The following is a 16,946-nucleotide window of genomic DNA, read 5'->3' on the forward strand; positions in this document are numbered from 1 at the left end:
TTTACAAGCAAAGCTGCAACCACTGTGCTGCACTCTATGTAGGCATGACAACCAACAAGCTGTCTGTCCGCGTGAATGGCCACCGACAAACTGTGGCCAAAAAACAAGCGGACCACCCTGTTGCTGAACACAGTGCCAAACATGATACCCCTCATCTCAATGATTGTTTCACAGCCTGTTCCATATGGATCCTCCCACCAACACCAGCTTTCCTGAATTGCGCAGGTGGGAACTTTCCCTGCAATACATCCTATGTTCCCGTAACCCTCCTGGCCTCGACCTTCGTAAGTCACTGTCCTCACCCATCCAGCCCCCTCCCTGTTCCCATTCCAGCACTACACAGCCACCATTTTACCGCCACACCCAGTCTTTGAATTTCTTTTTATTTCTCTCTTTTCCACTACTTACCTCCTCCCCTCTCCGCACCTTCTCTCCTGCCCTCAGTCTAAACTGCTACACTTCACTGTTTGCCCCTCCCACCAAACTATCCCTCCCCCTCCCTGCCTCAGCCTCCTCCTTACCCCCACGCAGTCGCCACTCCCATCATGCACTGGCACTGCGCAGTGTAGTTTCAGCTCTCTGAGACTGCAGGCGTGTGTGCAAGTTTCCGTTTGCGCGCACGCGCGCGCGTGTGTGTGTGTGTGTGTGTGTGTGTGTGTGTGTGTGTGTGTGTGTGTGTGTGTCTACTGCTGACAAAGGCCTTAATGGCCGAAAGCTATGGTTGTGTGAATCTTTTTGTTGTGCCTATCGCGACTCAGCATCTCCGCTATATGGTGAGTAGCAACTTTCCTTCTCTGGTATTGTTACATTCCATCCTGGATTTTCTATTGTAGAGTCAAAGTATTCTCAGACGTGATGCTATAGAAGGAAATTAGGTAGACTGATAAGGAATGAGGAGGTCCTTTACAAAATTGACAAAGAACAGAACATATGGAAAACACTGACAAGAAGAAGGGACAGGATGACGGGAAATGTGTTAAGACATCATGGAATAACTTCAATGACACTCAAGGAAGCTGTAGAGGGTCTAAACTGTAGAGGGAAGGCAGAGATTGGAATATATCCAATGAATAATTGAGGATGTAGGGTGCAAGTGGTATTGAGGACATATATCCAAAGAATAACTGAGGATGTAGGGTGCAAGTGGTATTGAGGACATAGGGTGCAAGTGCTACTCTGAGATGTATAGGTTTGCACAGGAGATGAAGTCGAGGCAAGCCACAGCAAACCAATCAGGTGACTGATGATGCAAAAAAAGTGTTATGACGAGTGCAGCCATTACTGAAAAGGCGCCAGGTTTTCAACAGCATCTTCTGAGATGCTCTTTAGCACATATTTTTGGATTTTCAGTCAAGGACAACAGCAACAGGAATCAGTGGTAATAAATGAAACACTAAAGCAGAAACACTCTTTAAACTGTTAGTGAGAGAACAGTGCCTCTACCCACTGTCTAGATGTTTGGACAGACACCTCCATTACTGTTGAACTGCAACACACAATGGATGAATATCTGCAGTCCTTTAAGATCTCATCTTCATTATTTTCTTTTCTTCAATTGGAAATGTGTATCATTGACAAGTCATACAATATGAAACGGCACCAGTGTTTAGACAACCTTTTAAACTCCCCAACAAGTCTCAAGTAATTCACTCATTACCTTACTTAATATATTCTATATTCATTTTGAAAAGTCCCAAAGGAGCACTCATTTTCTTTTTTATTTCATTTGCACTCTAGTAATGTGAAGTTAAAAATGATGCTCTATGTTCTGATGGTTAAATATCGTATTCAAGTGTCTATGATTTAATTATGCACTTATACTTAGATACTTACTAAATGAACATTTTTTTCATTTGATGTTTAATTTCTTTTAATTTCTGGAAACAGTATTTCATGGCTTTTGGCACCTACACCATTGGGCTAATTTGTTGTGTAGCTATTCAATAAACCACCAATGCATTAGACAGACTGTAGAAGATGATGTTGTATTGACAGCTCATACACCTCACACTGTGACATGATGTGGACACCTAAATCTAACAGATGTCAATATCCCACAAAAATTAAACTGTTTCTAACTTTTCTTCGAAGAACCTGTGCTTCTACAACAACTGATGCCTAAAAATAATACAATACCCTCTTTCTGGTCACAGCCTCTCTTATTTTGCCACATTTTTGCCTCCCTCTGTAGTGACAGTCTTCCCTCTACTTGACTGCCAACTCATCACGAGTGTTTTCTACATGATTTACAATATTTTCAAACCTGTACCAAACTGCAATTTGGTTTCTTCCTGTTTCTCTACAGTTCCCAAACTACACAGATTATTTCCACAAACTTAAGACTGTTCCACCTTAATCACATACTACTAACTTCATATATGCATCTATTGTTGATAGGTACAGTAATTAATTCTATGATTCAACAAATGTACAAATTGCTTTTAACGTGCATATTATTTCAAGCTGAAATTTTTACAAAAATTTTGGAGCTGATAACAAGCCTGCAGAAAAAAAGTAACACAACAACATGAGAGAAATTCAAAACTAATCTCTTTCCCTCAATATATTTGAAAGTATAAAAGTTTCTCAGCTAATGCAGGCACTAATATCCATAGATAATATGCGCAGGACATGATCAACCTATCAGTCACCTTTAAATGTATAAGGCAGTTCTTCTCTCGCCTTTTCCATCAACTTCTTTCTCTCCATTAAGATGTCCTTGATATTGTTAATATTTTGTTTCACGGTGGACTTCTGGGCACTTGTATGGTTTGGTTGCTGTGAACTGGATTTCTTCTCACTGTTTTTCTTTTCATTGCCTGGAAAAATAGAATATTACTCCAACAGAAAAATTCCTTCTTCAACTGTGCAACTGCAGTGGATATTTTATATTCACAGGGTAATAAAGGTGCATAACTGAAATTTGTTATAATAAAAAGGGAACACAGCTTTACACGTGTTTGGTCTTGACTGAGCTAACCTACAGAAACCTCAAACAATTAAGCATACCTTTGGCACTGCTGTCATCATCACTCTCACTGTCTTCTTTCAAGTCTGGTAGGTTGTCCTCTTCACTGCTATCACTTGCAACTCTTTCATCATCATCCATATTTGCCTCTTCATCATCATCATCATCATCATCATCACCATCACCATCACCACCACCACCACCACCACCACCAGCATCACTGCCACCACCACAGTCATCATCAGCACTACTTTGACTATCATCATTGCAGCCATTACCATTATCTGTGGATACAAAATATAAAAAAGGGGAATAAGCAACATCTACAATGAAATGCTGACTCAAAGGAGATTTATGTCCCACACGGGCAACACAAAAAAAGTACCAGTTTTCTCTGCAACACCTTCATCACCTTGTAGCTGGAGTTGCCCATCAGCAGTGTAGGTCAACATGGTGTCCTCGCCACTCTCAAAGTCAAACCTTTATTTTAAAAAATAAAAAAACATAGGTGAATTCAAAATTTTACTCCCGATTTGCTTAAATTATGTTTCTGACACAATACATTTTATATAAGAGAAGTGAATGTTCATTAAAGGCTGGGTTGATTTGGTGGAAGAGACCAAACAGCGAGGTCATAGGTCTCATTGGATTAGGGAAGGATGGGGAAGGAAGTCAGCCATGCCCTTTCAAAGGAACCATCCCAGCATTTGCCTGAAGTGATTTAGGGAAACCACGGAAAACCTAAATCAGGATGGCCGGATGCGGGATTGAACCGTCATCCTCCCAAATGCGAGTCCAGTGTGTTGACCACTGCGCCACCTCGCTCGGTAATGTTCATTAAAGCTTCTGCAGAAAGTTTTCAGCCACCTCAACTTCTCATGACTTTATACTGGTGTTCTCTGTTCAACAGAGCCTACAATAAAGAAGCGATCAATTTTAAGAGCCACCAACAGCTGTGGATGAAATAAACCTTTTTTTGGCTACCAGTTTTCATCAACTGATCATCACTACCTAACATTCATTGACAATATTTAAATCAATCTGCACAATATTGTTCTTGCCAGAGCACCAAAAAATAAAGTGAAGCACCATCTTGTGTCACTGAAATTGAAACAAATAGTAAAATGTAATTTTACTGCTGACAGCAGTTTCAATGACACAGGCCAGTTTCTTTTTAATTTTACTAAAATGTAATTTTAATATTGATGGCAGTTTCAGTGATTCAGGATCTTCTTTTACTATTATTGGAAAATAATTTTACTGTAGACAGCAGTTTCAGTGATGCGGGATGGGGTTTTTTAATTTCGTTTTTTGATGCCACAGGACGAACAATAGCCTGAAAGTTGATTGTATGTTCCCTAATGGTGACTGGTCGAGCAAAACCGGGAGGGAATAAAGGTTTAGTCCATCGGCAATTCTTGGTGGTCCTTACATATGAAGTTTTCAAACATTTATGATAGATAAAAAATTTATACACATTAAGAGACTGTATTTCATGTATATAATATGCGACAAACTGGTTACACATACGATAACAACAAAATGTTATTCAGATACCAAAAAGGAGTATCCCCTGACCAATGTAATGTGGTATATACCACACCATTTCCTGACAATGATTTGGAAAACATTACTCCTGTACAGCTCAAACAATTGAAACTCCAGGTAGGAATATCAACAATGTAGGAAGAAGACAGATAGCTACTTACTGTAAAGAAAACACATTAAGTTGCAAACAGTTACAATTAAAAGACACTTACATAAAGCTTTCAGCCACAGCCTCTATCAGCAAAAGAGAAACACACATCACTCATACATTGCAAGCAAGCACACCTCATCCACACATGACTGCCAACTCCAGCATCTGGGATCAGTATGCTGGCCGGAGATGCTGGAGTTGGCAGTCAAGTGTGCATGAGGTGTGTTTCTCTTCTGCTGATGAAAGCTGTGGCCACAAGCTTTATGTAAGTGTCTTTTATTTGTGTCTGTCTGCAACTTAACATGTCTTCTTCACGGTAAGTAACAATCTGTATTTTACTACATTGTTGATACTCCTGTACAGCTGCTTGATTAGATCCAGGTAACAGTGACTGGCTTTGCCAGTCCATGCTAAACTATTATTCATTACACACACACTGAACATCTCTAGTCATGTGGATGCTGTATGGTTTGTAACACTGTAGCATTTAATTAAGTCACAATGTTTTCTGCAACGTATCTTCATAAGACTATCTTCTTTTGATCCTAGTAATCATCTCTGATATTTGTTACAAATGTTTGTAAGTGCCCTGAATGCTGCATGTAGGTCTCAAGTAATTGGAGGTAATCTTTTACCTCATCAGTCAGCATTGAACAACAAAATGACAATTCTACCATTTTACAGTTTCAGTGAAGGCTTACTTGTGCTATTTTTGTAGCTTAAAAGAAAATAAGTGAGTTATTTCAATACCAAACACAATTTTTAAAAATACATAAGACATATAAGTTAACACAAAGCACAAAAGCAGTAATGTTATCCAATTAACAACTAACTATTCCTGCTCAGCTCCATTCATTTTTAAAATTCAGTGTATTCACAATTGTATAAAGACATCAAACAAACCCATCATCTAAATCATCAGCACTCCGTAGTCGTGAATTTGCAGATGTCAATGTTCCTTTTTCAGATGGATTGAGGCCATGCATTCGTTGTAAGCGTTCAGCTTCTAACTTTTCTAAACACTCCTTCTCCTCTTTTGCCAGTTCATCTTCTGATTTCAAACGATCTGATGGCTAGAAAACGTTAGATCAATTATGTATGTAATTTTGAAGTCATTATGACAGTGAGAAATAAGAGTTATGGGTGCTACATGTTAGTAACCAAGCAAATTCTGATCAGCTTTATTTCAAAAGTAAAAATTAATATGTTAATGTACAATTCAAAAATGGAAAATCCAGGATGGAATGTAACTATATAAGTGTGGCTTCAGCAGCCAGAGACTGCGGTCGTGTGTGTGTGTGTGTGTGTGTGTGTGTGTGTGTGTGTGTGTGTGAAGAAACCCTTGTTGGCTGAAAGCTCATTTTATGACAGTCTTTCTGTTGTGCCTATTTGCAAATCAGCATCTCCACTATATGGTAAATACGGTAATGTACAAACAGATTGCTGGTCTCCACATACCTTTCCACGTGCTTCAAATATGAGTTGCTTCATTACTGTATCATATGAATCAGGTTTAGAAATTTCTTCATTGTTGACTAATGCAGCTCCAGTTTTTACTGTTGTTACTATGGGAAGAAGATCTTTCCATTCACTGTCCAGCTTCTCAGTGAGCTCAATTGTTTGTTCCCTGTTCCTTTGCTTCTCAGCTTTGCGTTTCTTTGATTCAGCTATAAGTTCTTCAATTAAATCCTTCCTTGTTCTTTTGTTTTCATCAGCTTTCTTCAAAACACCACCACCAAAATGAGCATCTTCTACAAAATTAGCTGTAACAATATAATGAAGACATTATCAATCTATTTACAGAAATCTGCAACATTAAGTCATTTTGCATGTAAGTGCATAAAAAGATGAGACAAAAGTATCAATGAATCCAAACATTAAGCAACCATCACACATAATTTTGTGCATCAGCGTATCCTCTTCAAGAACTGATTGTGGTTCACTACAGGTTGACACCAAGTAGGACAAAAATGCTAGTGGTCTGACATAAGTAGCCATTTTAGAAATTGAGCCATGTGGCCACACACAATACATAGTGAACTACTGTACAATTCTATCGTGCAAAGCAATAGTGCTACTCAATATGCAATGAATACTTTTTAAATTTCTTTCATTTAATTATTTGTGTTTTAGTAAGAGAAGTCTTTTTCAATTATTAAAGTGTTTGGTTTTGGGTTGTACTAAAATTTTAAGGGTTTTGTATATATTTCTAAACCTTTTAGTGACAGCAAGTTGGGTAATTGGAATAAACTATAAATGTTTAATAAATACCTGAAAGGTAAAGATCACCACTTTTAGTACATTAGGGTCCTACCATAACTAAAGCGGAATTAATTAGGAATAAAGGAGACGACTCACCAAAAGGCAGAAGTGCTGCGTCATTGACAGATACACAAACAAAAGGTACAGAACTTATGCTAGCTTGTCCTTGTCCCTGCCCCAGTAGCTATTTCGTCTCAGCTAGTTGTCTGCTACCATCTCTCACCCTAGCCTGTGAAATTGAGTACCCAGCCGTTTGCCACTTGCCCCCTCTACCTGCACCCCTAGCTAGCCCATACGTGGCTCCCCACTCTTCTACGAGCAGCTAGACACTTCCCCTCCAACACCCTCTCTACCTCCCACCTCTCTCCATCCCTCACTCAATCATCCAGCTGGCACCGCCACCTCACCCCAGTACACTCATCGTGCACCAGGAAAGAGTTACCAGTTGACTGAGCACAATGTAGGGAGACAAATGTGTGCAAGTGTGTAGCTAGCTAAGCTCTGTACCTTTTTTTGTGTACCTGTTGACAATGCAGTGCTTCTGCCTTCTGGTGAGTCATCTCCTTTATTCCTAAATAATTCGTAATTCTCAACCAAAACTATCCATACATTATTAAAGTGGAGTTAAGATCACCATCAATTAGAGACATACGAATCACTGGCACAAGTGTAAAGAGCACTGAGAAATTAGACAGAGCAAATACCAAGTTCCGACATTAGGTACTAAGAGATGCAGCACAGTGGCACAACTCCCAATGTCCCGTGCAACAGCTGTAAACTGAATAGAATTTCCCATATTGTCATTAAAGAAATAATATTGTGTAACTGACTTTTTCCAGTTTCCAGTATTCTATACGGTACAGCTATTGTTATCATAGGTAAGACGAATTTTTCATTCATTGCATGACAATGAAATTGAAAGACTATCACATAAGTCAAACAAGGTAAAAAAAGAAAAAGAATGTATACATTCTGCATAACTGCGAAGGAATGAAAACCATGTAATTGGAGCATCAGTAGCTCTGTGAAGCTGTTCATGGGCAATTTTGTTGTGTATGGGGAGGTTGCAATGCCATAAGACTGTGGCAAAATGGAGGATGACTCAGGATTGATGCAATGGCTGGCAGCTGCCAATCAGTTTCAAACACAAATCTCTACTTTCAAGAAAGGAACAATATCTTTCTTCATGAAAAAACCATGGTGTGAAACACTGACCACTTCTATCAAATGAAACCTTAACTCAAGAACTGCTAACCAACACGCCAAGGTACATAGCAAATAGCAACAATGTGCTGCAACTGTGGGTGCATTTTTACCTATGCAGGAAACCGACAACAGAGTCAATTACAAGGTGCAGAGAATGTGACAGCTATTCCTGCAGAAAGCCAATGGATCCCTCACATCTAAAGTGGATCTATTACCAAATCTGACTGACTGGCCTCATAGAGCACACATATTACATGGACATTTGCTTGCTAAAAATCTGTTGTTCTGATGTGTCACTGTTTTTACTTCATGCTGTAAATGAACACATGCACATTTGGCACCTACTACATAACATTAAAAAACACGAAGATCAAAGAATAGGCCAATAAACCGGTATAAAGAGTGGAACAATAATGTAGATTCTGGTGACTACAGAACAACAAGGGTTTCCAACTAATGGCCTCCTTGCAGACTGGATATATGCGACACGGCTGCGCTTTTTCTAAACAGTGGCAGCATCCTTTCAGGACACATCATCCCTACCTGCCTCCTTTCCATCTAAAGAATGCATCTCCTGTACAAAAATGATTTAAAAGCCACAGTGTGGTCTTCAAATCCACCAGATCTCTATTCAGTATTTGTGGGTGCCCACCAACGATACTGATAGTAACAGTGTTTGGGAGAGATTCCACATTTTGCAGATACCGTATTTTCCAGAATATCAGATGCGCTTTTTTCTTCGAAAAATGACCTCCAAAATTCAGGTACATCTTATATTCAAAATTAATATAAAAATGTCCAGTGTTTGATTTAAAATTGCCATACATTCAATGCCACAGGAAACCTATCTATATCTGGCAATACTGGATTCAACTGGCAGCAGCAGTGCTCCCATGCAACAAACATAGTTTCGGGGATTCACCAGCTTGCTAACACTGTCTCCTCCCCGCCCCACCATCACAAGCCAAGACCACTGCCTAGCCTACGATGCATCATTGCAGTATATGGTGCCAGTGAACTTGAACTGAAAGTGATTTGTGTTATTGGTAACAGTACAATATTTTTGTTTGCAGCTATTTTTGTAATGGAAAAAACTAAAAGGTATTCATATGCTACGGGCTATAAATTGAAAGTAATAGCATATGCAGAACATGGAAACAGAGCAGGTGAGTGGCATTCCAGCCCTCCACCAACAGAAAAAAAAAATTCACAACTGGTGCGCTAGTAAAGAAGAAGAAGTGAAAAAAAATGAGGAGATTTAATGTGCAAAAAAGGACTGAATAAAAAATGGGCAAAACTAGAAGATGATGACACTGAAATGGATTCAAGGACACAGTCCAAATGGTACTGGAATTAATACAAAAATAATTCAAATTCGTGCTCGTAAGCTAGCGCTACTGCAGAACTTAACAGACTTTAAGGGTGGAGTTGGTTGGTGCTACAAGTTTATGAAGCGTCGTGGACTTAGCATGCGAACCAAAACCAAAATATCTTAGAAAATGCCACAAGAGCATGAAGAGGAAAAATATTATCTTTCCATCACTTTATTATTTAACACCAAAAGCAAACCAGTGTGGAACGAAGCCAAACAATGAGTACAGACCAAACTCCTCTGACATTTGATTGTCAAGTAACAGAACTGTTGACATGAAAGGTGCTAGAACTATATTGATAACAAGTGGACAGTACTAGACCTAATCCAGTGATCATTTTCAAGTGAAAAACAATGCCACAATCTTCTGAAATATCACAAGGCAGTGAGTGTTGTTCACATCCATGACAAGGGCTGGATGGATATGGCTGGTATGAAATTATGAACTAACAGAGTGCAGAAAAGAAGGAAAGGTGCTTTACTGAAGAAGTCTTTTCTTCTTTTGCTAGATTAGTTTAGTAGTCATTTGAAAAATTCTATCAAAGCGAAATTGAGACAGGAAAATACAGGAGCTTGCTGTTATTTCGAGAGGACGTACTTCGCAATTGTAACCTCCTGATGGCTCTACAAATAAACTATTTAAAGTGTATATGAGAAAGGAGTGGAACAAAAGGATGATGAGTGAAACCCAACACGAATTCACTTGAAAGGGAGCATTAAAACAACCTACAATCAAACACGTTTGTCAGTGGATAAAACAGTCGACTGAGAGAAGACATTATTGTTAAATATTTCAAGAAGTGTGGCATAGGTAATGTTCTCAATGGCAGTGAAGACCATCTTATATATGACGAGGACAACAATGATGACAAAGAGGAGGAAAGGCAGAAGAAGAAAAGAAGCAGAAGAAGAAGAAGAAGAAGAAGAAGACGAAAAAGGAAGTTCAAATGACAATTTTCAGGAATTTTAAAGGTCAGTTTGGTTTTATAAACTAAGAACTTCTTCTGTCTGGCTTTTAAACCTAGTAATGGAACTATGGTGCGTCCTATAGTCCATAGTGTCTTATAGTTCATAAAATATGGTACTCATGGGGACTGCTGTCCCTGCGAGTCTATCTCATAACCAACTGCAATGCCACATATGATTCAAGACCACATTCCACATACAGTCGGCCTCACAGCTTATCTGTTCAGGCATTTAAGGCCAGTGACAATCAACTATTGATCATTCAATTTATGTCTGCCTATATATAAGACATCGAGCACTCATCTGACAAACTTACCAGCTGATAATGGTCACTAACTCCAAACAGGATGTTACTAGTTGGTTACATACTTCAGTTCAGCTTGCAGTCGTCATCTTCCAAACTGAGCTCACCAGTCTTATGCGACTGGGAATATATTGGTTATTCTAAAGAAATGTAAAATTGTAAAATGGTCACATGATTTAATGTGTGTCAGTATAGTCTCGACAGAGAAGAGGTAGAAACATGTTAAGGACTTTTGAATGTGTATGACGTTACAAATTGAGCCTACAATACAGACTCCATGGTGGCAGAAGCTATAAAACAGCTGCAAGGGTTGCTCCAGCATTTGGCCGAGCAGCAGCAACAGCAGGCACAGCAGCAACAATTACAAGATCAACTTGACACGTGCCATAATCAAATGTATCAGCTACTTCATAGCATAGAATCCACAACTCCCAGTGTTCCAGCGTTCCAAACCAGCAAAAGAGGATTAGTAGTCATAAGTGAAGTGACAAATTTAGCATTCTGAATTATGTAATGTAATGAACTCAATGTGTCTGTAGCATTTTTTTTTTCTTCATTACTGGGTTGATCTGTGAAGAAATTTTGTGCTATTACAGTGTCATTAAAATTTCAAGAAACATGTTACTATTACGGTCTTATTTTCAGAATCAGACTTAGATGGTTGACCTCATGCTTAAATTTTCTGCAGTAGTGTAATGAAACAGAACAACTGTGTGAGGCTTGGGTAGCAGAGAAGTCTACATCATCAGCCACAAATGAGCCTTTACATACCAGGAATGCCATGTTTTCTATGCTGATTCATTGATTTGTAATGTACTTGGAATGCACACAAGTCTGGCTTGAGATATTAAGGGACTCATCATTAGAAGAAATGCTTACAACAGGTCAGGCACATGAAATAGCAAAGTCATCCAACAGTCAATGACAACAAATTGTAGAACTGCATTTGGTGTAATAATGTCTCATGTCCGAATGGTTTACAAAACCCTGAGTGGCACAGTTTTTTAATTCTTTACTCCAGTGTGAGACCTATCACAATCAGAGCCACATATCAAGTGTCTATAGCAAACAGTAAAACAGACAGTTGTCCACCTCCATAGCTGAATGGTCAGTGTGTTTGACTGTCAAGCAGAGAACCCCATTTCATTTCCCTGCACTGTCAGGGAGTTTTCCTTAGTGGGAGAATGGGAACAGGTTCCACTGGGCTTCATGAGGACAACTGAGGGGCTACTTGAATGAGAAGCAGTGACTCCAAGGTCTCGGAAGCTGACAACAGCACGGAAAGCAGTGCACTGGCTAGATGCCCCTCCACACTGCACCTAAATGATGCCAATGGCAAAGGGTAACATGGAAGCCAGACAGCACTGAATGATCCACCAGGGCTGGAGCGTGTAACTCTTCAGTGGAAGAGGCGAGACGGATTAAAAAAAACTGGAGCAGTTCTCATCACACATGGAAATAAAACACGTTCACAATACATAACTACTCTTAGGCCAATAGTCTTCACAAACTGTGCACAACAGTATTAATCAACAAAAATTGGTGTTCCAACAAACAGCATCTGCATTAACATATACGCTGTAAATTAGTCTCACCACTGTTGATAGTAGCAAAGCTTTGGTATTATTTTGTAAACACACAGTTCCAATCAAAGCCCTGTTTGTGGTCAATACCATGTACAAACAAATATCTTGTATAGTAATGTTTTAGTAGTGACACAAAATGCAGCAGCCATTTTTTTCCTCAATGCTTTCACTATTTTTGAGCTCACTATCCAAGACACTGTTAACCTCAGATTACACACCACCATCCACTTTTTTTTTTTTTTTTTAAATGTGCGAGCAGTTTGGAGTGCTCATCATTCTGGAGTCAATAGCTACACCAAAATTTTATAGAGTTAGGTATCAAAAATGAAATTTAGTACAAACCAGACCATCAGGTTCATCATGAAGCCTTTGAACTAGTAACCTCCTATAGTTCGGCTATGCCTCTAATGGTAATTAAGAAACCTAATGGCAACAAATCACGGACTGTGGGAAAACTGGAAAACAAGAGAACTGAAGTGATTTGAGATGTGGCGCTACAGAAGAATGCTGAAAATTAGGTAGACAGATAAGATAAGTAATGAGGAGGTTCTCTGCAGAATTGTTGCAGAAAGGCACTCTTGATATACCTGGAAGGAAGGCAACATTCTTTTCTTGAAACACTAGCAAGAAAATTTAGAAAATCAGCATTTGCAGCCAACTGCAGAACAGTTCTACTACCACCAATGTACATTTCGTATAAAGACCACGAAGACGAAATGAGGGTTTGTATGGAGGCATGCAGTCAGTCACTTTTCCCTCACTCTGTTTGTGTGTGGAATGGAAAAGGGAATGGTTCAAGGTACCCTTCACAATGCACCATATGCCACTTGTGGAGTACATATGTATGTATGTAGATGTATTCCATTGGGCTTGATTATAATGTCGGTATCATCAGCAAAGATAACTTCATATTGTGAAGACATTGTTTTATTGTCTGTAGTCTGTGGGTTTCTTAATGCATCACCCTCCATACTTCCACATAGGTAGTATGAAAAGTAGTTACTGGAAAGATCTCTGATACCATAATATTTTAGCTTCTCCCGAAGAATAGTATGAACTCCACAATCAAATGCTTTTGATAAGTCACAGAAAATACCAGTTGGCAATAGTTTGTAAACTGAAGAACAGCATGCTCTGTGGTGAGACCCTTTTGAAATCCGACATAAGACTAAGTATCTTACTTTGGTGTGTTATGCTTCTTGCATGTACAATCTTTTTCTGTATCTTCAAGGAGGAGGAAAGTAGTGAGATGTGATGGAAATCATTACTATCTGTTTTACTGCCTTTCTTGTAAAGGGAACATATGGATACTGACAAAATTGATTTTAACTGATGCAAAGAAGTGTAACCTGTAAATTATCAGCTTACCGTCTAGCTTCCCTGGCTCATCTTCTTCATCACTAGTTCGAGGATCATCAAATTTCTCTATTTCACTGAGAGTTTGTCCTCGGTGGGTCAAAATTTCATCATCTGCTAGATTAAAAATTGATTTCTGTATGTAAAACAGAATCAATATATTACAATATTACAATGAAAAAGACTGCTAACAAACTAAAATGCTACAAATGTTTTCCTAAGTTTCCTGCACATTTTGTCTTAATAGAAATTTAATTAAAGGGAATGATGACAAAATTATAAACTTTAAATTATTAATACACATATGCCACTTCTCTATGTTTACATCTACAATTTCACCTTTGAAGAAAGTTTCATTTTCAACAACCCCGGATTACAATGGCTATTGCACAAAGCACCCAATACCCAACTATGTTCAGTCTGACGATAGTAACTCTGTATTTGGGTTGTAATTTAAATTATTTTATCATTTACTCATGTACTTTACAAGCATAATGAGATAATTATTTCCAGAAATATAGTAAAATGCATGCAGTAACATATTACAAACCTTTCTATGCATCCTCATTTTTTCTGCAGCAAACCTCGCCATTATTTTGTCTTCTGCTGTCATTGCAGTATTTCGTTCTCCTATTCTATGGTCAAAGAATTTATTTGCTTTGTCCTTACCACGATACTCTTGCAGCAAAGTAGATTTTCTCTGGAAACACACAAAAAAGTTCAGAGAAGTTCAAACAAAAAAAAAAACAACAACAAAAATCTTAGCCTTTTTTGGACTCACATTTGTGGTCAATTACAACATTTTAGTATTGTTTTATGCAAAGTAATTATTAAGACATTAATAAATCAACAACATCAGCTGCTAGAGGCTCTAATGTAAATCAAGATGATGACAACCAACTGATCACTTCAGTGCAGAGGCACACCATGCTCAAACTCTTTGAGAATTGGTGAAATGCCACAAGTAACAAGGATAATGGGCAAGGTGCACTACGTTAGTAGTGTGTAGATAAGTTGAGAATTTGGATCTGATGGGAGGCAACCTAGGGCAGTCCATACAGTTGTGCTGATCACTGTGTGTGGATGGCCTAGTGGCCAGTGCATCTGCCTCGTGAGCAGGGAACCCGGGTTCAAATCCCAGTCCAGCACAAATTTTCAACTTTCCCTATTGATTTACATCAATGCCCATTAGCAGCTAATGTCATTAATTCATTTGTATATTGGCTGCAGGATCAAAATGTAGACATGTCTGAAAGAACAGACACTACATATATAAAAGTAAGTATTACTTCAGATATCCATATAAGTGCAAACCTCTAGCAATCATCTAGCTATGTCTTTCAGGTTGGTTGGCAGATTTTCACTTCAAATTACTGCATCAAATGGCCACCTCCCACTTCTCCTTGAAATCCATATCATGTCAAACAGGTGTACTCTTACTGGAACATTTTTCACTGTTCAGGATCTGCTGGCATAGTTGGGCATCAGCCGTAGGTGAGACTGCAGTCAGCAGAGGGCATGCAGCAAGCTGTCTGAAATCTTGTCACAGGGTGCTGAAATAATGCCTTAGTACTCTGCAATGCAGCACTGGGCTGGATTTTCACACGCAGTGGCACAACACTGCACCTCCACAGCCACCTATGTGACTTGTGATGGACTGATGTCACAACATGGCTGGCCAGGGTTACTATAAATTCTCCCCGCTAAACCAAGTGCAGCACTTGTTCCTGGACTTCTGACCATAGCTGGTGCCATGACAGTCTGCATGCCACCTGATGGTCCAATGTGGGGCCAAGTAGCTTCAATCTCACCAAGCATCATCATCAGCTACACGAAGCAGCTGGTATACAAACCACTGGCTAGACCCAACTGTTCCAGGTCCTGACACACCGAGGGTCCTGGGTTTTGTGTCAGGCGTCTGCATGCCCGACTGGCTGTTTGAAGAAGCCAGCAGTCCAGGGTAAGCTTGCCAACTGCCACGATGATGCCATCTTTGCATTAGCAAGGCCACTACACTGGCCAGTGCTATTTCACTGTGACAGCACCCAGCTGCTTCTGTGTCTGCACATGCACTATGGTGCCATGTGCACTGTCAGTGTTATGATGAAGTAGGTGCTGCTACCTTGATGATTACAGCCACCAACAGGATATATACAGTGACTTCTCGTATCAAATTCATCCCAAATAAGGAATGTTGATACTGATTGAGTTTTCCTGACTCCACCCACACTGTGACGTTGGTAGAACACAACCCATAGTTCCCACATGAGCCATTCTGGGGCAGGAGCAGCCTACTTGGCTAGAAATGGTGTTGACTGCCACAATTAGTTTGTATCCTGAGACGCATGTCCTCTGCCTTGAACCAGGAGGACACAAAGCTTATTAAATGCTACAGATGAAGCAAGCATCATCTGTATAAATGTAGATACAAATCAGCAAACAATGTCAGAAAATAACTACACAGCCACTAGACACAGTTCACAAATAACTTGTCATTTCTTGAAATATTGCTGGGAACAGCTGAGTAAGATTCCCACCTCACACATAAAAATTGTACCAGAGAAGGCAGTATACAATTATGAAGCAAGTATGTAAATGTGTTTTACACTTTTACAAAAGCAGCAGTGGCAAATGGGAGTAACGATCTCTCATACACTTTGTATAATCAGAGCTTCTTTTTCTTCTTTCTTGTCTTTTCCAGTTTTTTTCTGTGGGGCCAGTATTATTAAATGGGTTTCAGCATTGTTAGTAATTGTTGGTGGCCGGATGTACTTCCTGAAGCCAGAACTCTGCCCAGCACAGAATTTGTGTACCTCAGTTGTCTGTGTCCAGAGTAAACCATGTGTTCAATTGTGAGCACTGCCTAAACATCTGTGTGGCAAGTATCTGAGAGGTGGGACACAAGTACCCATTATTTGCATTCTTGTATGTAGGACAGTGCATAAAAACCACATCCAGGCTGGCCAGCTCATCTGTCAAGGCAGATCTGATCTGGGGCAGTCTCATCTCTCTGAACACCAGAAGCATTGCACTCACATGCTCAGCTTTCCAGGCGGGTTATATTAAAAACCGAAATCTATAAATCACAAACTACTAAAATCCAGTACTTCTACAGCCAAGTTGATCCCGACAGCTGTAGTGGGCTGGGCGTGGCAGCTTCACAGGACTACCTCAACAAATAATGTAAAGCAATTTTGGAAACGTCTCTATGGCAATGCCTCAGTGTT

The 16,946-nt window shown here is 39.4% G+C and overlaps 1 protein-coding gene across 1 annotated transcript in view; it reads right to left on the bottom strand.

The window, feature by feature from the left end:
* LOC126175717 (nucleolar protein 14 homolog) overlaps positions 1–16,946 on the bottom strand; it is a 65,844-nt gene that overhangs the window by 25,678 nt on the left and 23,220 nt on the right. Inside the window, exons 2-8 of the mRNA XM_049922649.1 lie at positions 14,270–14,419; positions 13,732–13,855; positions 6,126–6,430; positions 5,571–5,740; positions 3,354–3,448; positions 3,010–3,252; positions 2,652–2,819 (exon numbers count right to left, since the gene is read on the bottom strand). Of these exons, the coding sequence (XP_049778606.1) occupies positions 2,652–2,819; positions 3,010–3,252; positions 3,354–3,448; positions 5,571–5,740; positions 6,126–6,430; positions 13,732–13,855; positions 14,270–14,419 (1,255 nt within the window). The remainder of the gene's footprint in view (positions 1–2,651; positions 2,820–3,009; positions 3,253–3,353; positions 3,449–5,570; positions 5,741–6,125; positions 6,431–13,731; positions 13,856–14,269; positions 14,420–16,946) is intronic.

Source organism: Schistocerca cancellata, chromosome 3, assembly GCF_023864275.1.
Source record: "Schistocerca cancellata isolate TAMUIC-IGC-003103 chromosome 3, iqSchCanc2.1, whole genome shotgun sequence".
NCBI classification, from domain to species: domain Eukaryota; kingdom Metazoa; phylum Arthropoda; class Insecta; order Orthoptera; family Acrididae; genus Schistocerca; species Schistocerca cancellata.